The sequence below is a fragment of the Aureobasidium pullulans genome (genome assembly GCF_000721785.1).
Source record: "Aureobasidium pullulans EXF-150 unplaced genomic scaffold scaffold_9, whole genome shotgun sequence".
In the NCBI taxonomy this organism is placed as follows: Eukaryota; Fungi; Ascomycota; class Dothideomycetes; order Dothideales; family Saccotheciaceae; genus Aureobasidium; species Aureobasidium pullulans.
In genome coordinates, this window is record NW_021941029.1 from 283,752 (window position 1) to 309,396 (window position 25,645).

Consider the following 25,645-nt stretch of genomic DNA (forward strand, 5'->3'; position numbering starts at 1 on the left):
CCATGGGGTATTCGAAAAAAGGTCAGGACATATTATAAGTTATCGCTAAAACGCAGTATCATGGTATCAACACCCAGAAAAAGAGATCGGCCACCATATGCCATCAATGTGGCAGGAAGAGAAGTGAAATATCAAGACCTGGATCAAATGCGGCCACCCTCGACGACCTCTCTACCAATAAGCTCGAGTAGACCTGCTTCGCTTGTACGTCGTCTTTCAAGAACCCAACGCTTGCCACCTGTAGAGTCTTCTTCACGAACATAAGTGATGTTGTCTGCACCACTACCAGATCTCGAATGTGCTTGATATGGCTGTCGTTCAGAGGCAGCGGCCACGTCCTTTGCTGAAGGCTTTTTTGCTGTAACTGGTGTTCCTGGCAATTCGTGTAGAGTCGGAGAACTCTTCTTGGGAGTTGAAACATTGTCTGGGACAAAGAAGGCATGCGGTGGTTGTAAAGGCGAGTGTGGGGTCTGACTGTAGTTCATGCCGGTGGGAATGGACACATGGACAGGAGAGGTGGGCGCCGGACTGGAGGAATGATTGGAGGGGTTGTAGTTCGAGTTGCTGTCACTACTACGCTGCCATGCCATGGGAACACCGCCGTAGCCAGCGCGTGGCATAAAATAGCCACCAGGCATATTTTGTGCAGCAGTAGTGGGACTGTAGGGCGCTGGAATGCCAAAGGACGAGGATTGCGAATTGACACTGTTGCTGCTGCTACCGAATGCGCCTTGCTTGAGTCTTCGAAGATCGGCCAAGGTCATTTCATCTTCTTGTAGATGTTGCCAGGCAAGAGGACTCATGCGTGCTGCTGCCATGTGAGAGGGCGGGAAGCCGGGCGAAGGGAGAGCGGCGGCAAGAGGGCTGAAGGGACCAATATATGAGTTTCGTGTACTGAACTCACTGCGTTCGGTAATGGGAGTCAGATTTGGCTCTTTGACACTCTTTTGTCGTACTATCTCGATGCCGGGTGCACCGAAGTAGCCACCATTGATGGCTTCAACAGTGTCAGGATCGCCTCCTGGACGTGCTCTAGCATAAAATCCAAATTCCTGGCTATAAAAGCCCTCGTCATCATTGGCAAGTGCTTCCGAGTTTGCAGCGGAGATCAGATCAGAGTCGTCGAAAGCAAAATCGTCATTTGGAAATTCTGGAGACGAGAAAGTGTCCTCGATGGTTGCACCATCGCTGAAGCCAAAGTCGAAGGCTGAATAGGAGCCACGAGAAACATGACTTGAGCCCGACATGTAGCTCTGACGCATCTGAGGCTGCATTTGCATTTGCATCTGCATTTGCATCTGTTGTTGCAATTGAAATTGTTGCTGTAACTGTTGCTGCATCTGCATTTGCGACTGAAGAGACATCTGGGATTGAGGAGGTATTTGCATCGGCATTTGCATCTGCATGGGTGCGGGCATGGGCATAGACATCTGTTGTGGATATTGCATTTGACGAGAATCGTTATTCTCGACCTGCTCATCGTGATCTTCAGAATAGACAGAGTCAGAGGCAGCGATGCTGTTTTGTCTCGTAAATTTGCCATCAGCAGCAGCCCGGTGTGCCGCCTCTGCTAAAGCATTGTGATATGCAGCAAGGTTCTGACACCCAGGTGGCCCTTGTTGAGAGTCGTGTCGTGCTGCGTCCTCTTGTGAATCAAGTTGGTGATCACCGGGTTGAGAAGAGCCTTCAGAAAAAGGCGAATCAGCAGAAAAATGACCGGTTCCGGGGTTTTGAATGAGGAATGGATAACCATTAACATTGTGAACAGGAGCTCCTGGAGAAGCACGGTTTGACGAGGTGGCGGGAGATTCGTGAAGGTGAGCTGGTTGATTGGGCCTCTTCAGATATGATGGATCGTCGAACTTGCCTTCGTCAAAGGTTTCGTCATGTTCCTCCTCTTCTTGGACATCGTCAAGTTGGTCAAGCATACCATCATCAAAATAGAAAGAGTTGACCGAAGAAGGACTGGCCGGTTGTTGTTGAGGTTCAATCAAAATTGAGTCTTGAGAGGCGCCAGGAGGATGCTGGTGGAGTGGGTTTAGAGGTGGGTTCGAGCGAAGCGGGTTCTGGAAAACCGGTTGTGTTGTTTGTGGGCCGGTGACTGAATACAGAGTGCTCGAAGAAGCCATCGACATGTGGTCTTGATGGGAATCCAAAGTCATGGCAGAAAGCCTTTCAGGCAAGCCAGAATTTGGGTGTCCGTAAAGACCATTTGGTGAAGTATCTTCCATCTCATCATGATCGTACATTGCGTCCTCGTCGAATGTGTCCTCTTCTTCTTCATCGTATTCATCATGCTCAAAGGTTGGAGGGTCTTGAGCGACATTCGACTGCCGAAGCTTGTGCCTTTCTTCCAACAGCTTCTCTTCCGCTATCGAATCGTTGGCAATCTGGAAGCTGAAACGCGAAGCTGTACTGGCCATGTGTCTTGGGATATTGGAGGGATTTGGAAGGAGATTGGGCGACGATTGGGGATGCTGTTGAATCGACGGTGACGGCTGATCGAAGCCATCAGACTCGAGCTCGTGGCGCTCAGGTGCAGACGAAGACTCGGGAGCAAATTCGGGCGACACAGGAGAATAGACACGTTCGGGTTCATGATATTGCCAGCCAGGACCACTTGTAGCGCTCATGGCAGAATGCGGAGAATCAGATGCAGGTTCGGAATGACTTTGTTCCTCAAAGAGCTGGCTCCGGCGACCGAAAGGAGGCATGTCAAGAGACTCTCCACTTTGGTGCCACGAGTTGCGAGCGACGAAATCATTATTCGCCAATGTTTCAGCATGAACACGGTTCTCGTCGGGTGCACTATCAATGTGCTCGACAAAGACGGGAGTATGTTGGACTGATTGCCTCTTGGGGTCGCGCTCAATCGAGTCTTGATGTGATTTGATCGAATCATTTGCAGTTGATGGTTTGGGTGAAGCCTCTGCTAAGCTGGGATCATATGAAGGCGTACGGCGAGTCCTCGGGGCGCTGAAGTCGTGGACGACCTTGCCTCTGATACGTGGGTCGTAGTCGTCGGGAAGGTCCATGGGAGGTACGGCCAAATTCTTGGATGTCGTCTTTTCGAGGGTTTCAACCGCCTGCGCAGAGCGCCTCCGCATAAGCAGATTGACAGGGTTGAGTAGATTAAACTTGCCCTTGGACGACTTGTTCGAGTGTAATTCTGGTCTCTGCTTAGACGCCTTTGCATGCTGCGGGACGCCATTCACGGTTGACTCGGCGGGTAGAGGACGGTTTCCAGCTCGAGGTTTGGCCTGGGCGGTCGTCGAAGAGTAGGGCACGGAGAGAGCGGCCAAAGGGGAAGAGGGCGACATGTTTGTCTGCTGAAAGTTGGGCAACGCACCCACTGGGCTTGTCACTGCCCTTCCCTGGAGTAGACTTCGTGGTCGCACGGCGGGGGCTGCAGCAGCATCTCGTAGTGGCGATGGCGTCGAGATGTTTGATGCTGGAGAGGGCGTAGAGTGTTGTGGACTGGGATTGAAGCTGAAGGCGCCATCGAGTCCGAGTCCCGTTGTAGGTGCATCGTCGGCGACATCAGCAATGCTCGGTATAGGCGGCAGGACAGGGGCTAGTTGCGATACAGGCGACGACGAAGTGTAGCTGTGTGTATACGAGTGGGCGCGTTCGCTCGACGGCTTTGGCGAGTGGTTTCGACCAAAATAAGAGCCCATCCTCGATGGATCGGCAGCGTCGTGGATCGGTGCTACTGTGATGGACTCGGTCGAGGGGAGTCGCTATCTTGTCTGGTCGCGATCTCACTCGACAGGCATCATGTCTAGTTATCGACAGAAGATGTTCACTCGGGCAATCAAACAGACAAGCTTTTGCAAGACCGCGGGCCTTCGTTTCAGCAAAGCCGTATCACCGTAATTTGGGATTGGGGAAGAATCGACGTTCCGTCCTCTTTCTCTTCGCGTCACTCTCACGGTCGTCTCCGCAAGACTACGGGCACGCGCAACACCGTTGTTGGATTCCGCAACGAGAATCTTGTCCGCCAGGAAACATACGACCGGAGTTGGTTTGCTTGAGCAGATTCGTCGCTCATTGGGCTCACCCGCCGTCCATCCCAAGCCACTCCCGAGTCTCGTTGTCGTGCGGGCCCGAGCTTGTCGTTCGTCACCGTCCACCTAGATGACTCGTGCGAGTCGCGCCTGCCTCGATGTGACTTCTGCCGAACAACCTCGCCTGATAGATGCATCTAGTAGTGTGTTGCTTGCGAACTTCTTCCACATCAGCTTATTCGTCACGTTGCTTGCTGCAATCCATTTTGGACTCTTATTGACCAGGGTCGGGCATCTTCCATTCTCATCTCGCATTCTTATCACGAGTCAAAGCCGTTGTGGTGGTCATTGGTCAGCAACATCAAATCCATCAACCGCGTGCAGACCATCCACGATCCACTCACACACACAACCCAACCATGGCACCACCAGCCATTGTGCATTTGCCCAACGGCCATAACCTGTCCGTCACGCCTGTCTTCGGCGGTCTGTATTTCAAGTCGGTCGATGCTCACAACCACCAAAACATTTTCCCTCCTGGTTGGACTATCACCATTGAGAGCGAAGACAATGAGCATCCAATCACCCCGGGCGCTGATTCCGAACTCCCTGGCGCACCAAGGTACCGCGTTCACAGCTACAGGCAGCCATCCCTACAGAGTGATCATTTGTTCATATCCAGTATTTCCAACCCGCCTAATGAGCGCACTCCTTCTCAATTCCCTGCATCCTCTCCAACCCGACAGATTGCTATGATGCTATGGGCTACTTTGTACTGGTACTTTCAACAGCCGGAGCCTGATGCAAAGATGACCAACTCTACCTCTCAGGGTACCGCTGAGGCAGGAAGACCCAAGGGTGAATGGCGCATCAACATCAACCGCGAAGGTGTGTTCCGCGGAAAACAGTTGATGCAAAAATTGGAGCGCATGGGTTTGATCGCTACCGAGGATTCTGCAGTTGGAACCTCTTTGGATCCCAATACTCCGGATGGTTGGTCGGCCATGTTTGTTTCCAGACGCCATTTCTGGCAGCTTGACCCTCGCATCTATCTCTTCACCAGCAACCCGCAGGTCAACTCTGCCTTGGTCTCGCATACCCACCTTGATTCGAGACCAGACTCGCCTGCTCTCGGTGTGCCTAGTAGTAGACCCGATTCGATTGTCGACAATGCCGGCCCTGTGGCTGCTACTGGCGGTAACCATGGTCTCTGGACACCTCCTGGCCAATTCAAGTCATCTTCGCATCTTCCTACCTTTTACCCGCCCGCTCCAGCTCAGTACATATTCACTGACAACGTTCGCCATCCTTTGCGTCCCAAACCTCCTCGTCAAGGCGAGACTTTTTACACAAGATACATCCCCAGCCTTGGCGAATATCTCTCTTTTCGCGTTGCATCATTGTCCAAAAGACCTGTGCAGCACATCGGTCCAGTGTCAGATCCGACCCCGGGAGCTTCTCCGCTTCGTGCTTCTGCCAGTGCCAGCGATTCGCACGTCCCAACCATTGGCACTTTGAACCATGAAATGAGCGACGGTGATCTTCTGCATAAGTGGATGAATGATGAGCGTGTTGCATACTCGTGGGGCGAACAAGGCCCTCTTTCCCACCAGGAAGAGTTTCTGAAGGCTGGATTGACGAACAAACACTCCATTCCAGTGATTGGCTGCTTTGACGGAAAGCCCTTCGGCTACTTCGAGATCTATTGGGTCAAGGAGGATAGACTGGGCTCATACCTGGGATATCAAGTGGCGGATTATGATCGCGGGCTGCATGTTCTGGTTGGTGAGCAGAAATTTAGAGGCCCTCACCGTGTCAAGGTCTGGCTGAGCGCATTGGTACACTTCTGCTTCCTCGCAGACGCCAGAACAGAATCGGTGATGTTAGAGCCGAGGGTCGACAACATCAAGTGAGTGGCGTTGAGAATCTATCCTCTTTTCTGGATGAGTCGAGACTGACAATTACCAACACAGGTTGAAACAGTATTGCGAAGAAGTCGGCTTCTTCAAAGAACGCGAGATCAGTTTCCCGCACAAGCAGTCAAACCTCATGAAGATCCGCCGCGAAGCCTGGGATGCTCCCGCCATCTAGCACTGTTTGTCTTTCCGAGTGTCGATACCCGATGTTCTTATTGTATGCGTGGCATTAGAAGTCCAAAAGTAGAGTTCGCAAAACACATTGTTACCATGTGAACAGGCACATGGAGATCCGGAGAGGCAGAAAAAGAGGCACTTTAGGCGGACGTTGTGAGATACGGTTTAAGCGATGCTGAACCTAATACGATGAAACCCCAACGCTCCGGAGTTCGCCAAGTGGGTGGGCGTTTCGAAATCAAGGTAACTCTGCACGACATCCAGGGATCGAGGCTCTTTTTTCGCAATAGAGATCAGCTCAGATATGAATAAACGACAAGTTCAGTGAAAATCGCAAGGCTTGTGCGCATGATTTACGAGTCTCGTGAATTGCACATGTTTTCAGCTGCCAACCACCACGGCGCATGCTTGGGACAAGGATGTCTGCATGTACATTCGCACCTAGCGCCGGAATAGCAATCTTGCCCCGCGAGTTGACGCGGCAGAGCACCAACCCGTCCTCTTGACCTTTTGGTGGGCGGGCGTAGGCGTTTTCTGCCACGGACAAGGGTTAATATGCGCAGGGCTAGTCGAGTGCGCGAGCGTCTGACGTGACTGCCGTGTCCGTCCGTGTTGTTATTTTGATTAGACTGATATTTCTGCCTTCTTCACATACCTGTCAAGATTGTATACGCAGACGACGAGCGATTCCCTCCCACCGGACACCGATAACGAATCACACCATCGCAGATGGCGACAAAGAGATCAGCAGATGCAACGACCGCAGGCGCTCAAATGCCCGTCAGCCCACGCAGTAACAGCAGTGTTCACGGAGATGATGCGGCTTTGAAAATCGACAGTCCCAGCGAGAAACAGATCGCCGAGCTTGTCGCTTCAGGAGAGAACGCTCTGATGGATTCCGCCGACGACTTGGACATGGATGATGAAGAAGCTATTGAAGACGATGATGAGGACAGTGGCCGGCCATACAAGCGCATATGTCGCGGACGTGAAAGTGCACTCTCTTTGGCCATGACTGATCAGATTAAGAAAAGGTAGGTGATTATTTGCTTGTTTACCTATCTTGATGTTCTTATCAGTGAGAGTACTGGTTGTGAATAGACTTGGACTCGTCTAGCGGAAAAACATACACGTCAACGGAAAAATTGTATGGAGCTGATTCAATTGCTTTAGCGCATTCTCGAAGCCTATTCTTGTACGTGTTGGCAGCTTGACCAACAGTCAAGACTTCCACATTCATTCCGCCCGCCTTGCCGCCTCATCACCGTACTTCACCGAGCTATTAGAAAAGCAGATCGAAGAAGACGCACCACTCGAACTACCCGAAGATGATCCCATCGTCTTTCAACTATACGCCCACTACATCTATGACAAGAAGAGCATCACATCCCTGGACCTTACCGCTTCGAATGCAGCTCTGGACTCAAGATCCGCCGGCTATGATACATATATCGACTTACTGCAAGCCTACATTTTTGGCGAAAAGGTCCAAAACTCGGATTTCCAGAACGAGGTCATGAACCGCATTTTGCAATGTATCGGAAACATGCACAACAACAAGTCACCAAAGACATCTGCTCTGGTCGAGAACAAGGACGACCTACCCTCAGCATCTTCATCAGAAAATATTGTCCGACCGCTTATCGAGCTACTTTACCCGTCATTGCCTCCTGACTCTATCGGAAGAGGCTTGGTGGTCGAGACATTTATCGTTCTCTGGAGTCACTCGGATGTGCTGCAAAACTTCGTGCCAGACGTCAGCAGAGAACTGTTGACAGAAATCGCCGAAATGCTGTTGAGTGGAGACAAGGATCACATCCGGGATGCTTGGGCTCAAGCCATCAACGGAGACTACTCATACTACCATTCTGCCAGGTACGACGAGCACTAAATGTCTTGTGTGTTGTCCATTAAAGAAATCAAGTACGGGCGACGGTCGGATTTGATATACTTGCTTGCAAGCTGCTGGTTCATGCGTGCGTTCTTATTTTCTCTTCTGTTCCTTTTCCCTTTAGATGCATACAGCTTTTTCGTCTTTCTAATGTCTGTCTTGTGTTTTGGCTATTTGAGGATTTTGGTGGGTTGAGAGACGGTTCGGGAAGATCTGGATATTTTCTTAGTCACGACGTTTTACGAAATGCAAAGACCTGATCGAAAAATGTAATGTCTCTCTTCAGTCTTCCGGATACACCTCTGATGACCTCTATCGAAGCGTCTCTATCATTTCCATCGGGTGAAGCAAGCACATTTCTTCTAAAATGGCATGTCCATGTCTAATACGTCTTCCTCCTCCTCTTTCTTTGCAGTCGTGTTGCCGCCAGGGTATACGTTACGGATGAACTGGATGACTGCTGCAATGTCCCTTTCGCTCGTGGGTACAGTATGCGTGCCTGCATGTCTGATGACCATGCTAGCACCGCCATCTTCACACCGATCTGCCAGTGCCAGTGATTCACTCTCCTCCACTATCGTGTCCATGCTACCCAAAACGTGCAACACTGGCGTCTGAATCTTTGGCTCGTAGAATGCAGCATACTTGGCATGCTTGTTTAACAACCCTGAGAAGCAGACGCCAAACTTGAGCGGTGGGTGTTGCAGTTCGGCAAAGGTCTGAGGGAAGGGCATACCATCAGTGACTTTGGCAAAGCTTTCCGATCTTCCTGTTTCGAGTAGGGATGTCACCATAGCGGCGAGAGCGGCTCCTTGACTGAAGCCCATGACACCATCCATTGGTCCATGTTCCCGGAGCACTTCTGCCACACGAGCCAATCCTTCCTCCACTCCCTCCTGCATCTCTCCTCGCTCTCGAAGTTTCCACCATCCGTTGGCCTCTTCCCTGACTTCTACCCCATTCATATCCGCCGAGGTGACTTTGAAAGGTCCGGTTGGGTAGAAGAGTTCAACACCAGAGATTGGAGATTCGGTCTTGATAGGTGAGCTTGCAAGTGATTTCTCGAGCAATTTCTTCACACGCTGGGTCTTGGCTTGAAATAGGGGGCCAGATTGTGTATAGCCTTCGAGTGAGTTAGTGGCGAGTTTCGTCATGATGAGATGTGTGATCTCTCTGACCATGAAGCATAAGAATCTTCAACTTTCTGGAGTTGGTATTGTTGGACTTCGACTGAGACGGCATGATTGATTATAACTTTATTCCAAGGTGGTAATAGGTTGTAAATAGATAGTAGGACGTCGTGAGTCAAGCAGTGTTTCTCATGATCGCCGCACTGACGCTTCTGCTGGTGGCGGTCTGTCACTTCCTCTTTCGGTTTGACACTCGACTTCCTTACTTGAACCATTTCACCTCACATCAGACGATGTCATGTTCGTGCGATACTCAGGCGTATAGACCAACATTTGGTGTAAAAATGTACAGCACTTCACTCTGGTTAATACGAGACCTGGAAATCCGAAGCTTATGATCCAAGACATGCGTGGTTTCTGCGGCCAGGCTTTCAAAGTTGACGACTACAGTACAAGTAGAGTACCGTTTTCTTCTAGCAATCATCACCACTTTCCATCAAACCCTAAGAACTTGCCGTCTTAGATCAATGAACATGAATGTGTCAACCTCATCTTTATGCCGATTGCAAGGATTCGGTCACCGCTATCCTGTCAATTGTGTCCTAAAAGCAAAGCATACTTCGACATTTACATTCGGCCCAAAGACCACTGAAGCCTACAATCGGAGGAAGAAGAGTACACTGCAGAGTAATGAAATGAAGCCGGCGCCTACAAAGCCTCAATTATCGTTATTCGAACGTGCCTTCTGGACCTGCCGAGGGACATGGAAACGAGCAGGTATCAATACCTTTAGATGTCTTGTTGGATGCACCGTTGGTGACTTCTCTGCTTTATGGGCATTGCAAACATATGCGCCAGAGTTGGGAATGGGTACTATCATGGGTCTATCTAGTAAGTTATGATCCAATAAACTTCCATTTGAGAGTGCCTCACAGCAATCACGATACCGCGCACTTCAACAGACGCTGATGAAAATCACTAGTGGCATCTGGTCTTAGCACCTCAGTCGCACTGGAAACAGGTCTTCTTCGATGGGGCAAAGACAAGTTCCCACTCAACATGGCATTCAAGACAGCAATGGGAATGAGTTTTATCTCAATGCTAGCGATGGAAATGGCCGAGAATGTCGTTGACTACCACTTGACGGGTGGTGTGGTAGCTCTCCAGGATCCGCGATTCTGGACTGCTGCGATAGTGAGCATTGCTGCTGGATACTTGGTACCTTTACCGTGGAACTATTACAGGCTGAGGAGATGGGGGAAGGCATGTCATTAAGGTCTTTACGCGAGGGATCGATTTTGGTTCATGTGAGAATATATGGGCAAGCGTCATAAAGCAAAACTAGCGATCGGAATGGATTTGATCGAATTGAATGCAAGCCTGGTCAAAATGAAGAGTCAAGATAAACAACATGATTTGACCAAGTACGGCAGGCGCGACCCTGGCGTTCCTTCTCAAAACGCCGAGAAGGCCGACAGCTCGATGCGACCTGCGCAAGTCTATTGAAGCATCTACCAACCTTGGTCGTAATTCTTCCAAAAGACCATCACCAGACTATCAACCATGAGCGATATGCTTCCGGAATCACCATTGTCGTCGCTATCGTCGTCGGACGAAGCCGACGACCACATCAGCACACCGAACCGATCTGCCAGACCCAGCATAGACACAGACACGGCAGGACCACCTAGTAAGAAACGACGCACCGGAGGCGGACCGGCACACATTGGTACACCACATGGCGGTACAATAATGGCAACCGGCGGTGATGCGATGGAAGAATCCGAAGCAGACATCAGTTGCGACAGCGAGGGATCGGCTCCAGGGTCACCAAGCGCAGACGAGTTCGCTATGAGAGCAGACCAGGTCACGACATGCGCATGGGAAGGCTGCAGTGTGGGAGATTTGGCCAATAGCGACGAGCTTATTGCACACGTCCAGAACGACCACATTGCTCCGAAGCGAGCACGCTATACCTGCGAATGGGGAGACTGCGCTCGCAAAGGCACCAATCATCCCAGCGGCTATGCTCTCAAAGCCCACATGAGGAGTCACACCAAGGAGAAGCCTTTCTTCTGCCATCTTCCAGGTATGCCACCTTGCACGCTCCTGCTAAAAGGACCAATCCAGCTAACCTCTGCCAGAATGCGACCGCTCCTTTACTCGCTCCGATGCCCTCGCCAAACACATGCGCACCGTCCACGAGCCTGAACCACCACGCGCTGCCATTACAAACGCCAACCCCATTGATCCGGCTACCGGACAGCCCAAGAAGGGCCCCAAATTACGGCTCTCAATGAATGGCAAGCCCACAGTCAAGCCCGTCGCCCCAGACGTCCCCGTTCCCATGTCGACACAGGCCCCGAATGACCCATCACCACCTATGGACAACATTCAATACATACCCGCTCGTCATCCTATCACAGGCCAGGCAGGCTTCATGATCACATATCCTCCTGACATCCACTTCTCGCAGTTTGAGAGCGAGATCCCCGCGAACCAACTCATGCGCCTACTTAGACGTCAGCTTCATTGGGCTCAAAGCGAAGGCGATGCGCTAAAAAGAGAAGTCGAAGCACTCGAGGACCTCCGTTGCAAAGAATGGGCCGCAAAGGAAGCTTTGCTGGAGGGTGTACTACAAGGCGAGCTCGCACATACACAACTGGGCGAGGAAACTCTACGAGAAATGAAGGATGAGGTATGGGGCCCTGAATCAAAGGAGCTGGAATGGTCAGGTACTCCTTGGTGGACGAGGGAGGATCACGATAAGATCGATCATCTTGCAAGCCCAGGAGATATGAGCGTGGATGATGTGCTTGAAGACGCAAATCACACGGCAAATGCGCAACAAGCAAGTGCTTCACAAGCGGAGAGAGACGAAGACATGATGGCCGTCGGTGCGCTCATGGGCCTCAGCGGCGCCGGTTAGAGTCGATGTCTCCTATTACCCGAAAAGAATTTGCCGTAACAGGAGGATAACGAATGGCTCGAGGAGAAAGCTAGATTCCGTTTCTGGAACAGCAGGAACGACCAGAGAGGGGAAACAAATAGTATTTGAGTATATGCAAAATGTTGCTATCAACAGAGAAACAACTATTCTTTTCATCAGACATCTCATCAGAGCTTGGTACTCCTGACCAACCCCTTCTTGATACCTGTGAGTTCACCACCGTAACCACCCTTTCCTTCACCACCCTTGTACACGGGTTTGATGGAAGCAAGCTTCTTCTTCTTCTCCTCGAACTTCTTGCGCTTCTTGACACGCGGGTTGCGTACATCCTTCTTTCTGTGCGGCGTAAGACCCTTGTTCTTCTCAATCGCATATGTGATGGCTCGTTTGCCGTCGGGGCCGACCTCTTCCTTCTCGATAACCCTACCACCTTGAGCTGCGGCTTCTCTGAAAGCAGCGGCTTCGGCAGCCTTGTCTGACTTCTTCTTGGCTGCTTTCGAGGCAACCATGTCGTAGTAGTCTTCCTCGTCGTCGATGCCCTTCTCACCGCGTACTTCACGGGCAACAGCACGGTCATTGTCGTCCTCGCTGTCTTCGCCCAGTTGGTCCCGGTCGAAGCTTTTGCCTCTTGCTTCTGCTTCGGCATTGAGACGGGCCTGTCTGTCGCGCAGACGCTCGCGATGCGGTACATCCTCGTCTCCACCCTGGACCTTTGCACCACGCTTGTTTGCCTTTTGTGCGATTTGCGAAGTGTAGAAACGGAGCGACTTCTTGCGCTTGGCCTTTTCCGCCAGCTCTTCTGCGGTGAGCGAATTGTCTTCACCAAGATCAGAGTCGTTCTCGTCGATTGCTGCTGCTGACTTCTTCTTGGAGGCGGATTTCTTGGGGCGGGAGGTGAGGAGGGCGTCGAGGTCGCCAAAGTCTGCTTCGGTCTTGCGTAGGCGTTCGGCACGGCGGGCTTCGGCTGCTGCTGTGACGGTGTCGGCTGCGCGTTCGGCGGCGGTTTTCTTGGTCTTCTTGGGGAGGATGGTGACGGGGGCTTCCTCTTCTGACTCGCTCATCTCTTCCTCTTCGGCTCCATTCAGTGCGGACTCGTCTTCTGAATCATCCTCCGGCAAGTCCTTCAGGCGTGACCAGAGGTCGCGGCATTGTATCAGACTCTCCATAACGGGGTGGTCGCGAATGGCGGTTGCAGAAAGAGCGAGACCCTTGGTTTGCGAGTCCTGGGCGGTCGACGTAAGAAGAGCGAAGTACATGGTCAGAGAGGCGAGATATGCGGCAGCTGCTTGCTGCTTGGTGTGAACAGCGAGTGATGGCGTCTCGACGGCGGAGAGGTCCTGGTATGTCTGGTGCAGGGCGAGCAACTCCTTACTCAAAGGCTCAAACTCTGGGTAGCGTGTCTTGAGAAGCTTCAGGCGTTCCTTGGGGGTCATCTTCTCGTCCAGCTCGAGCTGAGGTAGAACTTCTGTGACAATCTCGCCGTCTTGTGCATCCTCCTCCTCATCTTGTTGCCAGTCGGCCTCGTCGAATCCAAAGTCGGCAGCGCTCATGGCCTGGAGCTGTTTCTTCTGCAGGCGCAGAGCTTCCTTCTCTTCGTCCAGTGCATCTTGCTCCGTCTCGATGGCGTCGGCGTTGTAGTAGTCTTGCTTGGATTCACCCCATGCGCCCATGTCTTCGTCATCATCCTCCTCATCCTGTGCATCTTTCTTTGACTTCTTGGCTGGTGCTTGCTCCAAATCCTCGTCCTCGTCGTCGTCTTCGGCTTCCGAAGGGCTCGAGTATCCTAGAACTTCTTCGTCGGACAGTTCGAGGAATTCCTCTACAATCTGCATTAGCGACTGTTCATGTTGGCGCATATATATGAGAGACTGTACCATCTTCCTGGACCTTTCTTCTCCTTTTTGCCTCCGGACCATCGTCGAGCATAATCTTGTCGCGATTGATGTGGAACTCGTCGTCTGAGCCCGCCACATCCTCGTACGTCTTGATGCGCATGCGCGTGCGCTTGTTGGAGTCATCTGGTACATCGTCCTTGGTCGCTCCAGCGGAGGATGCCTTTCTCTTTTTGGCCATTATATCCTGTCGTTGATTGATTATGGTAAGTTTCAAAAGTTACTTTGGATTTTTTGATGGTCAGAATTTCTTGCCCTTGCGAGACCCTTGCGGCCGACAAAGTCCGATTTGTCCGGGGTTGACCTTGATCCCAACTTCAACCCTTCTCAGCCAACCCGCAATACAGTACCCTACCTAGCAACATATATGCATCGGCATCTATCAGAGTTGACCATGGAAATACCCGTTGTTCGTGGTCACGTAGATTGCTATTTTACCCGGATACAACATCTGGGAAAGGTAAGCCCTGTGTGCGGCACGGTAAGTGCTGGCAGGCTGGTAATGACTCTGCTCCTCTTTGAGCCCATACATTTCTTATCTGATTCGCTTCTCGTCTTTGACTCGAAGTCCTTCTAGAAGGTAGGTGTGACGGAAACAACCAGGGGACAGTTTTTGCCGGATGCGGAAGCAGCTTGTCAAAGAGAACAACAGGACGCTTCAATGGCTTTGTCTACCATCATGGCTTCGGTTCTTCTTCTAGTTAACAGCGCAGCCATGTCTTTTGTTCCTTCTCAAATCTGTCGACAACTCACTGAGAAGGCTGTTCACATCTATCACCGAACGAAACCGAGAATCAAACAATGTTCAAACGCCGTCATACCGGCAGCAATGCTTCTGAAGGTGCAGTGTGGCTCGGAGGCCCTGCAGCGAACCAGGGCTCTCGCCGAGATGACAGTGTGCCGCCCAAGACGAAGGCCTCGGACAGTATTCCCAAGATCAACACCGGAACCTTTGGAGAAGCAACCACAGCCAGTCTTTCCGATATATTTGGAGACGATGTGTTACGTTTTCTACTTAAGCTTGTGCTCGCCAGTGTTGCAGCGGTGTTATATATAAATTACCTCACCCCTGTTTGCCCTGAGCCATGTCCTCCTGCTTCATCGCCTTCAGAGGTGAACGCGGCAAAAATCACAAACCTTGGTTCGTCATCCGCTATGCAGCCGACTTCAGCAGCATATTTACCACATCGAAACGTCGTCAGTGCAGTTAAAGACTACGGCATCAAGGTCAAAGACTACGGCGTGAATGCTGCAGACCTTGGTGTGAAGCATAGCCTCGAGCATGGTGCCAAATATGGCTTGGGTGTTGGTGCAGCTGCAGCTCCAGGACTCTGGAGTCATTTCTGGTCTGGTAGTAAATCTGGCCAATACGAAAGCAAACATGATCCTCACAGAACCCGTGCTTGGGATCTTGTGATCAAAAGAGGAAGGAATATGACCACCTTCACCTCGCTAGTCTCGGATCTGGAGGGTATGAGCGGAGGGTTGTACCGCGAGTTCGTCAACCAATATACCAGAGTGTCGCCTGAGAAGTTCTCAAGCAGGAAACTTGTTCTTGACAGTGTTCAACACCTGCACACGGAACAGTCGGCTATCACTGCGTAAGGATTATATCTCTGCTCTATCTAGTACACATAGAAACTAACAACCAGACAGTAAACTCAACGAATACATGTCGATCCGCAAGCGGGCTGCAGGCGCACTACACATTCACCGCCACCCCGATTCCGACGAGAAGCAATTGGAGGCCAGTATCAACGATCTCAATACCCTACGGAAGGCGTTGGTAAAAGTTGGTTCCGATTTGTTCACATATTTCAACGTAGCAGAAAAGTCAATTGGCGGTCTTGTTGACATGGCTGAAGACTTGCCTTGGCAGAAAGAGAAGGACAAGTGGTTCGGCGCATACAAGTACAGAGATATGATCGCAGCAGTCAGTCGTCTGAGGCAATTCGATTCTTGTATCAAGACCCTACGCGGTATGATCACAAGCGATATCCATGCTCTGCGATAGATCGTTAGAGCAAGGGCGGCTACCAGATTGTAAGAGTAGCTATTTATATGTGTGAATCAATCGGTACAAGCATCAAAACGAAATTTATACATGAGTAAAATGTGGGAAGATAAGGGTGATTCTAAGGTAGAGGCAAGATGAGAGAACAGGATATGCTCAGGTAGTGGTTGCTTTTTGTAGTGCAATATAATCGTGTCTTTCGACAATCGTCCTAGAACTCGCAATTGCCAATGTCGTCGAATCTCCTAGGCTTGCGTGCTTCAAACTCCCTGAAGAAGCCTAGGACATCAAAGACAGGCGGAACAATGAAGTAGCTCATCGCAGAGTTCTGTCAACGAACTTTTGCTCGAGCTTAGCAACCTCTGCCTTGAAAGCCTCAACCTGCTCCCAGCAGTCCAAAGGCCTGCGGTCGTTCAATCTCAAACACTGCACAAGACCATCTTTTGCCTTTTCGACAGAAGCGTCGGTCTGATCGAGCTTCTTGCGACGCTCGAGCTTGCTGCGCAACTCGGCGACCTCTTTCGAGACACTGTCGTTGCTGCGGTCCTTGTTTTGCGATGACGAAGGTGTGAGAGCGGAGGAGATCTTTTCCTTGAGCGAGGGCGAAGACGAGTCGTCGGATTGCTCTTCGGAAGATGGCGTGAGGCGCTCAGTGTATTGAGCAAGACGTTGGGCTTCCTCGTCGCGGATGCGCTCGAGCTCGGCTGTTACGCGCTGTTGGATTTGAAGTTCGAGGTTGCGCGAGCGGGTCGAGTCGGTCTTGTGGATTCGGTTAGAATTGACTCTCCCTTGTCATGTGTATTATCCTAGTACCTCGGAGCTGTTTTGCAGCGAGTCGACGACGGACGGCGAGAAGCTGACGGGGCTGTCTCTGATGCGCTTGTCAGTAAAGATGTTATCGCATGCGATTGGACTGTACATCGTACGCAGCAAAGACGTATTGCGAGCCTTGCGGCTTGGATCCTCCGGAACCCATGTTGAGCGAATGTGACTGAAGTGTGGGAAATGTTCAATCGCTGAAGGTCAAATCGTCGTCGTCGCTGTATGCTCGCTGCTGCTGCTGCCGCGATGTCGATGCCAAGCCGAACTTCCCACCTCCGGAAGGAAGCTGCTGCGAGAATAAAAAATCAATTAAACTCCAAACCAACGCGGTACGCGTCTTCCCAGCGACTTACCTAAAACATGCAGACATCAATTACTACCTGGTTCAAGAAATCTGCTGCAGTCAAGCAATCGATTGCTCCATCTTCACTGACGGAGCAAGAATCCCCGGAAACACCATCTGATGTTCCATCTCCATCAAATGACCAACATGTCTCGACCTCATCGTCACCGCCGCAACAACCATCACCACAGCCCACCCTGACCTCACAACCAACCTCAGCAACGACGACAACAAACCTTCCATTCTCACATCCAGAGAAACAACTAGTGAAGAACATCTCTCTAGTCCCTTGCAACGAAACAAACATTTCGTCCTTTCAACGCCTGAATACCCTTCTCCTACCAATCCCCTACCCCCAAACCTTTTACAAGGAAATCCTCTCGGATCCGATAGCCGCCGACCTCACCATCCTCGCAATATGGCATGATGATCCCACAACCGCTTCTTCACAACAAGGCACTGTAATAGGAGGGGTGCAAGGAAGAGTAATAGGAGGAATACGCTGTCGCATCCTGCCAGATCCATCAACACAAGCCAAGCCCAAAGACAGGATTTTATACATCTCTACACTGGGTGTGTTATCGCCGTACAGGAGCTATGGTGTTGCGACCCACCTGCTACACGCGGTTATAGAGAGAGGCATACGGAAACACGGGGTCAACGCTGTTGGGGCCCATGTTTGGGAGGCTAGTCAGGATGCTAGGGAGTGGTATCGGAAGAGGGGATTCAGGGAGACGCACATGGAGGAGCGTTACTACCGTAGACTTACTCCGCAGGGTGCTTATGTGCTGAGAAGAGAAATTGGCCCCAGAGATCTACTGGACTTTGGACGAGCCTGAAGCCTAGAGGTCAAGCCTCATTTCGAGCGACACAATAGAAGGAAGTCACGTATGAGACGAGAAAACCGATGAGATAATGATTTTAAAAAGAAAAGAAGATGTCAATGTACTGGGATATATGTACACATATGTGACGATTGAAGATAATAAGAAAACGCCCTCCCAAGATTGTGCCGCATGCTCAATGCGTAAAGATTTTGTAATCGTCAAAAAGAAATTTCTGGTCAAATCATCGAAAGCTTCTCTAGTCGTACTCCTTGAGCTGTTCCTGCTTAGCGAGCTTGTCGGCGACAAGAGCGATGAGGGCAGCACCGACACCACTACCATCCTTGGCGATACCGATGCGAATGCGCTTCTCACCGTGCTTGCCAATGCCCTCAATCTGTTGAAGGGCCTCTCTGATGTAGTCCTCGAAGCCGGGGTAGAATTCGACGAGCGAGCCGTCAACACCAATGTCGACCATCTCGTCCTCGTTGACGGGTGTGTCATCGGCAGTGGCAATGTCCTTGGGCGCTGAAAGCTTGTCGGTTGCGATAACGACGGCAGCAATGGCAACGGCAGAGAGACGAGCGGCACGCTTGCCAATGGCAGCGGCGATGAGCTTGACGGCCTCGGCATCTTCGGAGCTGGCGGCGTGGACGCCGTAGTCCTTGTCCAGGGTCTGGCGGGTCACCTTGAAGCCGTTGCTGTTGTCGCCGTGAGCGATGGACAGGAAGCTGGTGTCAAGGCCCCAAGGTTGCCACAAGGGGCTGTTTTCGGCGACGCAGGTGGTGCTGTGAACATCGTTGCTGCTGCTGTTGTCATCACTGAAGAGACCGGTCTTGCGCTCCTTGATCAAGTCGACGATGGCAAGACGCAATATCTCACCCAAGAACATACCAGAGATGCGCTTTTCGAACATCTGGATGCCAGGGTTGGGGGTCTCCTTGTCGAGTGAGTTGTCGTAGGGAGTGTTGGGAAGGACGGAGAGCTCGTTGTCGAATGAGCCCCACTCGGTGTTGATGATCATCTCACCAGTGGTGCGGTCAACGTTGGCGCTGTTCTCAGCACCGTTCAGCTTCTTGACCTTGTCGAGCTTCTCGACATAAGCGCCGTTGGTGCCGGTACCAAAGATGGCACCCAAGAGAGTGCCAGTCTTGCCAGGAGAAGTGTATGAGCGAGCCATGAGGGTACCGACGGTGTCGTTGACCAGGGCGGCAACGCGAACGGGTAGGTGGAGAGCATCAATCTCGTCTTGGAGAAGCTTGCAGACATCCTTGCCAACGGCATCGGCAATGTCAAAGCCCTTTGTCCAGCGGATCAACTTACCCTTGTTGATGCCAACCTGCTCCACAGGGAAAGAGAAGGTGAAGCCCAAGTTGAAGATCTCTCTTTCTTCGAAACCGCTTTCGGAGTGGATTGTGGCGCGTCTGCGGATGGTAGCGTGGTAGTGCTCGCCGTGGTGGGTTTGCAGGAAAGTAGCAATCTGCTTTGCGAGGAAAGAGAATAGCTCTTTGCTGGTCTGAGCGACCATGAGCTCGCGGGGAATGGCGACCTTGGACTGAGTGAGAGAGAAGGTGCTGTTTCCGTGAAGGTCGATGGAGCAGACACGGAAGTTGGTGCCACCGAGATCAACGGCCATGTAGAGACCCTGTGGTTGTCAGATTTGAGAGGTGGGCTTCTTGCAGGATCATGCTCACCTTCTCGGTACCGTTGGGGACAGCGGTCACGTAAGTGGGAATTTGGCTCATGGTGGTGCCAGACTTCTCGAGACCCTCGTCTGAGTCCAATGGTTAGTCGAGGGCTCAGAACGAGAGAGCGAGAACAGTAAACTTACCCATTTGGCGGATGAACTCCTTGACGGCCTTGTTGACCTGGGCGTCCGAGTACTCAAACTCGGCAGCCACACGGCCGGCTTCTTGTGCGAGACCCATGTTGCGAGGTGCTGATGTGTCGTAGAGCGTGCTTGCGCGGTCCTCGAAGGTGTGAGGACAGATCAAGTCCTGTAGGAAAGGATTCGAAGGGTTGTAGCGACAAAAGTCAGGATTGCCCAAGTTCTGTGGCTGACTTGGCTTGCGAAGTGAAGCTACGAAGCGGGGCACGAGCAGGAATTGGACGCTGAGGACGAGTACGAGGAGGACGACAGCGTACAAGGAGCGAGAGAGAAACGAGCCTTTTTCAGATCGGAGCTCGCGGAGAAAGGGTGGGTCTGCCGCGTGAGATGGGGATGAGGAGCGAGATGAGGGAGTTGGGAGAGATCTGGTGCGTCGATGGACCGCCAGGGTGGTGATGTGTATTTAAAAGAAGAGGGACAGGAGTCAGGAGGGGCACGCGAGACGAGAGGGAATTAAGTAGCAGCCCTAAACCTGCTATTACCTGATATTTTTGACGGCGCCGTGATGCGTCTTGACCTTTTGCATCGTTTATGAGACTCAAGAGCCAAAAAGTAGCGGGGTACGTCTTGTCCAGAACGCCTCCACGTCACAGAAACGTGCGATGGACCTCTTGCCTTTTGTCAAACGCCTTGTTGATTTCACAGTGAAGCACTCCTTCTGCATCTCGAGGGTAGCCTTCACCTTGCGGTGCCGACCAAGTGACCTGCTCAGATACTGCACATCACCTGTCCTCCGCCTTTCCCCTCGCTCGTCTCCAACGTATCACCTCACCATTCTCCATCCTCCCACTCGTCATTCTCCGCGCCCAACCGTGAAATCATCAAAGCGCCGGTACTTCTCCGGAGCCTCTCTTGATCTTGCTTTCCAGCCTCGATTCTCGAACCCATCGGCTTCACCCAATTCCTCTACCGATCACTTTCCGCTTGTCGTCTCCTGCTCGCCACGCAAGTGCCTCGGTAGTTGATGGTCGCTGTCACTGCTGATGGTTATCTGCCGTTGTAGTCTCGTCTGCCAAAGAGTCTCAGGACTTCTTGTACGACAAAGGTCTCGTTTCGGCTACTCTTGGCATCAATCGGCAGCCTCGTCCTCCGACTCGGCACCGTCAAGTCCTTCCCTCACCCGCCCTCGCGAAGAGCCGGGAAGCACTGAGGGGCTCCGTGGGACCATTCATAGCCCCAGGCGAGGTCTTGATAACCACGGCACTAAATCTGACACCAATCCCAAGTAGGTCCCCCAAAAGGTGTCTGACTAAGTGAACATGTGCACGCAAACCTCCAAGCACTGTGAGCAGATTTTGGCTTACCCTTTCTGAAGTAATGAGGACCATGTACAATCACAACCGATACCTCCACCCAAGACTAAACTGCGATTGAATAACAAGTGTATTGCTTTCGTTCGTTCTAGTCTTGGGTTGAAATCAAAAACGGATCGGGCGTCCAAAGATGCCATCTTCATCGCAATTGATACTGAGGGCACCAGGGACAATCTCACCGAGCTAGGTATCTCGACTTTTGACACTCGAGATATTGAAAACATCGATCCTGGCCCTTCAGCATTGGAATGGTCGAAGCAGATCAAGCCTCGTCAATTCCGCTTCCAAGCCGGTCAGCGTCAGCCATTCCTCTTTGGAGCTGTCGAGCATCGAGTGCCTCTGACAGCCATACAGCCATATCTCAAACTGCGCTCTGATCGGCTGTATATCCTTGTCGGCCATGCTGTAAGCCATGATATCGAAAAACTTGCGCACGTCTTGGGTCATCAGCTACGCAATGAACCCAACGTTGTTGCTATTGTGGACACATATACTCTAGCACAGCAATGTCGCATGAAATTACCTGGACGGCTATCCGAGCTCTGGAGATTCCTTGTGAATTCGAGCCCTGGCGATGTCACACCAGGAGACGTTATCAAGTTGTTCTCTCCTAGACAGCTAACCGCAGATGTGGATTACAAGAGTAATCATGCTTTTCACAATGCCGGGAACGACGCTTTCTATAACATGCATACGCTTCTGATGCTTGCGTTACGGCCAGAGCTCTTACGAGAGCCACAGTATGGTTCTTCTCTGGCCGGGGTCTTTTTGACCGCTCGTTCTGCTGCGTGGCAGTTGGTGAGACGCCTCACCAAATTCACTTCACGAGGTGATTCAATGGTTCCAGGGTCTTTTGTCAGACGACCTGAAGGCGTATCGTCCATACAACCGCCTCAAAGCGCGAAGTCTTGGGAGCTGACGCTTAGGATGAAAAAGCCAAAGACTTAGCATCTTGTAGTAAAACTATCAACCATACAATATGTCGATGAGCAAACATCTTATCATCAGGGTGGTTCCAGCTACACTCGGCTGGTAGGGCATTGTTGACCACTGCGACTTACAAGATCTCTGTTAGCATTGAGCATTACAGTTTTAATCTTTGAGGTGTCGACAAGACTGTATGTAACAAGAACTGTGTTACAAGACAGTCGATCATCACGAACGCAGTCTGCAGCGCAAGATAGCTGGTCTTATAGCAGGCGATCTGGATATTCGCTTCACAGACGATTAAAGTAAATCCGCTTGACAAAAGCTATCCTAACCGGTTTTCTAATGAAATATTCATAACGCCCTCTAGTATACCCAAGACGAAGAACATGTACAACAAGGCTATCTATACATAAGCGTTATCGTCACCAGTCATCAAAACATAATCAGCCGCATACAAAACTCCTTCTATAATCTTCAACGCGACCAACCTCCCATCCCATCCAACACACCATGATCGTTCCAGAACTGTTGCTGCTGATCCATATGGGGTATCTCTCCAAAATACATCATCTGCTGCAGTTGTTGCTGGGGTTCGCTACCCATCCACTGCATATCAACATCCTGGAGCTGCTGCGACGCTGGCAGTAAAGGTTCCTCGTCATTCATACCGGAAAAAGCACCACCGATACCCATGTCGTTCAGATCATGGATAAAGGTAGAAGTAGGAGTGGGTGGAAGCACTGGCGGATTTGCCATAGCCGGCGCACTTGCGGCAGAACGGGATCGGTTCTGCCACTGGTGGAACAAGTGCTCCGAAGCTGTCTGGAAAACCTGTCTTGCAAAGTCTTCGAGTTGTTCATGTGGGTGGCCCCATGAGGGCATGCTCGCGTCCACTATGCTTGTGACTATATTCTGTCCTTCCTGAGTCCAGAAGTCTCGGAAGGCTGAAAGCTCTGCGGAGAGTGTGGTGTCCATGACTGCTAATCATTAGTAAAAGATTAGCAGTCGATTGATCAAGTGTAGACTTACAAGGCGACTCGGGCTTCCTTGCCCCTGGGAACAAGAGTGTGAAGATCGAGTACCAGCTCTCTCCCACAGATTTGCCTGTTACGCGACGCTTGAGCTTTCGCATCGTAGCTTCATCAATGCCTTCGAGACGGCGCTCCGGAGCATTATGACACGCGCCTTGTCTGACATGCTTGTCTCTGGCTTCCGGACTGTTGCGGAAAATCGAGTAGCATTTGGGACAGTGCACAGGCTCACTATGTACACGTTCGAGATGTTGCCTTGCGAAAACTAGGTCAGGACTAGACGTGACTGAAGATGTAAGGTCCACTTACTTGACACGTGAGATGCCTTTCAGAACGAATGTATAGCACTTGTCGTGCTTTATCGGGTCGAGTTTGTTGAAAGGACATGCCAGAGGGACAAGGTCTTCATCAGACTTGGTGACCTTGCTCCTCCGCCTTGGAGGCTGTTCGTCTTCGTTGTCGTCACCATCGTCATCCACGGTGCGTCTCCGCTTACTCCCCACCGGTGGCAGTGATGATCCGCCGGATGTAGACTCGACTGCGAAGTTGCTGCCAAAACTGGATGGGTGGCTAGTGTGCGATGATCTCTCGCCACCAGCAATCTGGCGATGCATGGTATAAGCAGCAAGGAGCTGCTGGATTGCCGGCCCTAACAGTGGCTGGAAGACCGTTTCTTGCTCGTACACATCGATATCAAACTCGTTGTCTGTGGTCACATCGTCCATGTCCGACTCGAACAAGGAATCTGCGTACGTGCTTGACGCGCATGGGGTTGGTGGATGCTCGATCGCATATGGAGAGGAAGAGGCAGATACCATCAGGTATGGTGAGTACAAATTGTCCATGAAGTCTGTTGTAGTATCCATCATCTCGATCGGAGATGTTGGCGCGTATGCATTGACTTCAGAGTCATCGGATATCAAGATAGATGGAGGATGAGTATATTCAGCTGCAGGATCCATTTGAGTAGGCTGCAGGATAAAATCTGTAGACTCCATGGGGATGTTCGGAGACGCCCAGAATCCAGACGGCACAGTCTTAGAATTGATGGCTTCAAATTCTTGCTGTACCTCTTCAGAAGGACTTTCTGAGTTGATACTGCCCTCATGGTCTGCAAGCGGCCCTTTCCGAGACGGTCGCCTGTCCTTGGACGTCTTGATGACTCTGCGCCGGCTGCCCCCAGTAGTCAACTGTACAGAGTCGGGAGTACATTCAGATCTGTCATTGTTAGCAACACTTTCAGTCGTCCGACCATTCGACTTACTTCATCAAGAGCTCAGCCACCTCAACCTCATCGTACTTGTGTGTTCCCTCCAGGTGAGCTTTAAAGTTGTCTTTGCGTGGCCAAATCTTGTCCTTCTTCTGGCAAGCCGGAGCAGCACAACGATAGTAGAACTTCGAGGTTTTGACGGTCAACACACTATGGCATGTCTTCTTGTGTCGTGCAAGATCGTGTGGAGACGCGAAACCGTTGTGGTTATCGCATCCAGATACATCACACTTGAAAGGACGAGTGTGTGTTAGCATGTGTTTTCTACCAAAGATCAGCGTCATGAGAAGAATCAGTGGCCAGTATGCCCACCTTCTGTCTGCGTTGTTGCTGAAGTAACGCCTCTTCTCCGACTCATCATAGCAAATCTCGCAGTATTGCGGCACTTGCTGGTGTCTGGGATCGACGATGCCGGGTTTTACACTCCGGTCAGCGTCGAGCTCATGTTTGTCAGTATACTCTACAGAACCGTAACCACTATCACTGATAGAAGGCATGGCTCTAGCCTTGATCACAGGCAATGTGTGCATATCTTGAGCAGCACTGGCACGACACCAAGCCAGCCATGCTTGCTCGCTGTCGATAGATTGAGCCATGGGGTCTGATCCATTACTGAAAGATCTCGCTTCGGCGAAGGGTTTGGCCGTTACCGGAGAGAGTTTACTGCCATTGGTTTGACCGACGATTGATGTTGTCGATGGGAAGAGTTCGAAGTCCTGGTTCAGATGGTCTTCGGTAAACTCCTGTCTATAGTCAGCGGCGTTGCTCAATCGTCACCACGCAATGGGCACTCACGTATAGTGCTGTCGATTTGTGCCAGGCCATTCGAGGAGCGATAGTATATGATAACACGTTGATGAATCCGAGTGATCCTGATCGTTATGTTCAAGTAGATTTGTCCTCCCTCTTTCTGAAGAGGATATATATAGCAAGCAAAATGGGTGCGTGGTGGAAAGAATTGGGTTGGTCAGAACAGGGGAAACCATAGTGGCAGGTCAGAGTCATATTAAATGTGTACAGTCACGAAGGTGGTTCTTTCCTCACACAAGCCTATCTGCACACTTGTGTTCACTCAGCCTTGCTAGACCATGTCATTGCGCGGGGTTTCGGGGGAGGAATCCTTTGCGATTAGCTCCTGCCACCACTCAAAACACAATTCCATCATCACAGCCCCCCACGCTCCTTTGTCGGACTCCGCCGAAACGTGCAATTGAGGCCTGATAGACAGGGTCAAGAAGGCAGTTTAA

The 25,645-nt window shown here is 51.2% G+C and overlaps 14 protein-coding genes across 14 annotated transcripts; 7 read left to right on the forward strand and 7 right to left on the reverse strand.

Annotated features, from left to right (window-relative positions):
• Positions 1-89: 89 nt before the first annotated feature.
• On the reverse strand, positions 90-2,009 carry M438DRAFT_345475 (uncharacterized protein). Its single transcript, XM_029905462.1, has one exon. It carries the CDS (start codon positions 1,926-1,928, stop codon positions 144-146), a length of 1,785 nt encoding a protein of 594 aa, XP_029760509.1. The 5' UTR covers positions 1,929-2,009; the 3' UTR covers positions 90-143.
• Positions 2,010-4,426: 2,417 nt separating this feature from the next.
• Positions 4,427-6,098, forward strand: M438DRAFT_273819 (uncharacterized protein; the record flags this gene model as incomplete). The annotated part of the gene is made up of 2 exons (XM_029900666.1): positions 4,427-5,916; positions 5,981-6,098. The coding sequence occupies 2 exons, from the start codon at positions 4,427-4,429 to the stop codon at positions 6,096-6,098; spliced, it is 1,608 nt and encodes a 535-aa protein (XP_029760510.1).
• A 293-nt stretch (positions 6,099-6,391) lies between these two features.
• Positions 6,392-8,260, forward strand: M438DRAFT_296630 (uncharacterized protein). The gene is made up of 2 exons (XM_029901911.1): positions 6,392-7,134; positions 7,274-8,260. The coding sequence occupies exons 1-2, from the start codon at positions 6,830-6,832 to the stop codon at positions 7,989-7,991; spliced, it is 1,023 nt and encodes a 340-aa protein (XP_029760511.1). The 5' UTR covers positions 6,392-6,829; the 3' UTR covers positions 7,992-8,260.
• On the reverse strand, positions 8,001-9,279 carry M438DRAFT_405572 (FSH1-domain-containing protein). Its single transcript, XM_029909795.1, has 2 exons — positions 9,170-9,279; positions 8,001-9,114 (listed from the first exon to the last, which is right to left on the reverse strand). Exons 1-2 carry the CDS (start codon positions 9,231-9,233, stop codon positions 8,354-8,356), a joined length of 825 nt encoding a protein of 274 aa, XP_029760512.1. The 5' UTR covers positions 9,234-9,279; the 3' UTR covers positions 8,001-8,353.
• Positions 9,280-9,816: 537 nt separating this feature from the next.
• M438DRAFT_374460 (uncharacterized protein) lies at positions 9,817-10,396 on the forward strand (the record flags this gene model as incomplete). Its single annotated transcript, XM_029908504.1, has 2 exons — positions 9,817-10,012; positions 10,104-10,396. 2 exons carry the CDS (start codon positions 9,817-9,819, stop codon positions 10,394-10,396), a joined length of 489 nt encoding a protein of 162 aa, XP_029760513.1.
• A 233-nt stretch (positions 10,397-10,629) lies between these two features.
• On the forward strand, positions 10,630-12,233 carry M438DRAFT_345480 (uncharacterized protein). The gene is made up of 2 exons (XM_029905463.1): positions 10,630-11,210; positions 11,266-12,233. The coding sequence occupies exons 1-2, from the start codon at positions 10,685-10,687 to the stop codon at positions 12,048-12,050; spliced, it is 1,311 nt and encodes a 436-aa protein (XP_029760514.1). The 5' UTR covers positions 10,630-10,684; the 3' UTR covers positions 12,051-12,233.
• A 5-nt stretch (positions 12,234-12,238) lies between these two features.
• M438DRAFT_273658 (uncharacterized protein) lies at positions 12,239-14,144 on the reverse strand (the record flags this gene model as incomplete). Its single annotated transcript, XM_029900652.1, has 2 exons — positions 12,239-13,890; positions 13,946-14,144. 2 exons carry the CDS (start codon positions 14,142-14,144, stop codon positions 12,239-12,241), a joined length of 1,851 nt encoding a protein of 616 aa, XP_029760515.1.
• A 620-nt stretch (positions 14,145-14,764) lies between these two features.
• M438DRAFT_355269 (uncharacterized protein) lies at positions 14,765-15,977 on the forward strand (the record flags this gene model as incomplete). The annotated part of the gene is made up of 2 exons (XM_029907022.1): positions 14,765-15,564; positions 15,620-15,977. The coding sequence occupies 2 exons, from the start codon at positions 14,765-14,767 to the stop codon at positions 15,975-15,977; spliced, it is 1,158 nt and encodes a 385-aa protein (XP_029760516.1).
• A 315-nt stretch (positions 15,978-16,292) lies between these two features.
• On the reverse strand, positions 16,293-17,449 carry M438DRAFT_355270 (uncharacterized protein; the record flags this gene model as incomplete). Its single annotated transcript, XM_029907023.1, has 2 exons — positions 16,293-16,736; positions 17,180-17,449. 2 exons carry the CDS (start codon positions 17,447-17,449, stop codon positions 16,293-16,295), a joined length of 714 nt encoding a protein of 237 aa, XP_029760517.1.
• M438DRAFT_251876 (uncharacterized protein) lies at positions 17,445-17,945 on the forward strand (the record flags this gene model as incomplete). The annotated part of the gene is made up of 1 exon (XM_029899653.1): positions 17,445-17,945. A coding segment is annotated over one exon (501 nt), but the record flags the coding sequence as incomplete, so codon positions are not given.
• A 280-nt stretch (positions 17,946-18,225) lies between these two features.
• M438DRAFT_374465 (putative glucokinase) lies at positions 18,226-19,894 on the reverse strand (the record flags this gene model as incomplete). The annotated part of the gene is made up of 3 exons (XM_029908505.1): positions 18,226-19,611; positions 19,661-19,740; positions 19,798-19,894. The coding sequence occupies 3 exons, from the start codon at positions 19,892-19,894 to the stop codon at positions 18,226-18,228; spliced, it is 1,563 nt and encodes a 520-aa protein (XP_029760519.1).
• Positions 19,895-21,113: 1,219 nt separating this feature from the next.
• Positions 21,114-22,115, forward strand: M438DRAFT_374498 (uncharacterized protein; the record flags this gene model as incomplete). Its single annotated transcript, XM_029908508.1, has 3 exons — positions 21,114-21,138; positions 21,298-22,040; positions 22,083-22,115. 3 exons carry the CDS (start codon positions 21,114-21,116, stop codon positions 22,113-22,115), a joined length of 801 nt encoding a protein of 266 aa, XP_029760520.1.
• A 228-nt stretch (positions 22,116-22,343) lies between these two features.
• M438DRAFT_211559 (uncharacterized protein) lies at positions 22,344-23,172 on the reverse strand. The gene has a single exon (XM_029899414.1). It carries the CDS (start codon positions 23,070-23,072, stop codon positions 22,572-22,574), a length of 501 nt encoding a protein of 166 aa, XP_029760521.1. The 5' UTR covers positions 23,073-23,172; the 3' UTR covers positions 22,344-22,571.
• Positions 23,173-24,388: 1,216 nt separating this feature from the next.
• Positions 24,389-25,150, reverse strand: M438DRAFT_273755 (uncharacterized protein; the record flags this gene model as incomplete). The annotated part of the gene is made up of 2 exons (XM_029900661.1): positions 24,389-24,662; positions 24,711-25,150. Coding segments are annotated over 2 exons (714 nt in total), but the record flags the coding sequence as incomplete, so codon positions are not given.
• Between the last annotated feature and the right edge of the window lie 495 nt (positions 25,151-25,645).

What these genes read in the sequence shown, in the direction of transcription:
- M438DRAFT_345475 (XM_029905462.1), bottom strand. Translation starts at nt 1,928, where the DNA reads ATGCTTGACCAACTTGACGATGTCCAAGAAGAGGAGGAACATGACGAA.
- M438DRAFT_296630 (XM_029901911.1), top strand. Translation starts at nt 6,830, where the DNA reads ATGGCGACAAAGAGATCAGCAGATGCAACGACCGCAGGCGCTCAAATG. An exon ending in ACTGATCAGATTAAGAAAAG is followed by an intron (nt 7,135 to 7,273) that starts GTAGGTGATTAT and finishes CAATTGCTTTAG; the next exon opens with CGCATTCTCGAAGCCTATTC.
- M438DRAFT_405572 (XM_029909795.1), bottom strand. Translation starts at nt 9,233, where the DNA reads ATGCCGTCTCAGTCGAAGTCCAACAATACCAACTCCAGAAAGTTGAAG. An exon ending in GAAGATTCTTATGCTTCATG is followed by an intron (nt 9,115 to 9,169) that starts GTCAGAGAGATC and finishes ACTCACTCGAAG; the next exon opens with GCTATACACAATCTGGCCCC.
- M438DRAFT_345480 (XM_029905463.1), top strand. Translation starts at nt 10,685, where the DNA reads ATGAGCGATATGCTTCCGGAATCACCATTGTCGTCGCTATCGTCGTCG. An exon ending in TTTCTTCTGCCATCTTCCAG is followed by an intron (nt 11,211 to 11,265) that starts GTATGCCACCTT and finishes AACCTCTGCCAG; the next exon opens with AATGCGACCGCTCCTTTACT.
- M438DRAFT_211559 (XM_029899414.1), bottom strand. Translation starts at nt 23,072, where the DNA reads ATGGACACCACACTCTCCGCAGAGCTTTCAGCCTTCCGAGACTTCTGG.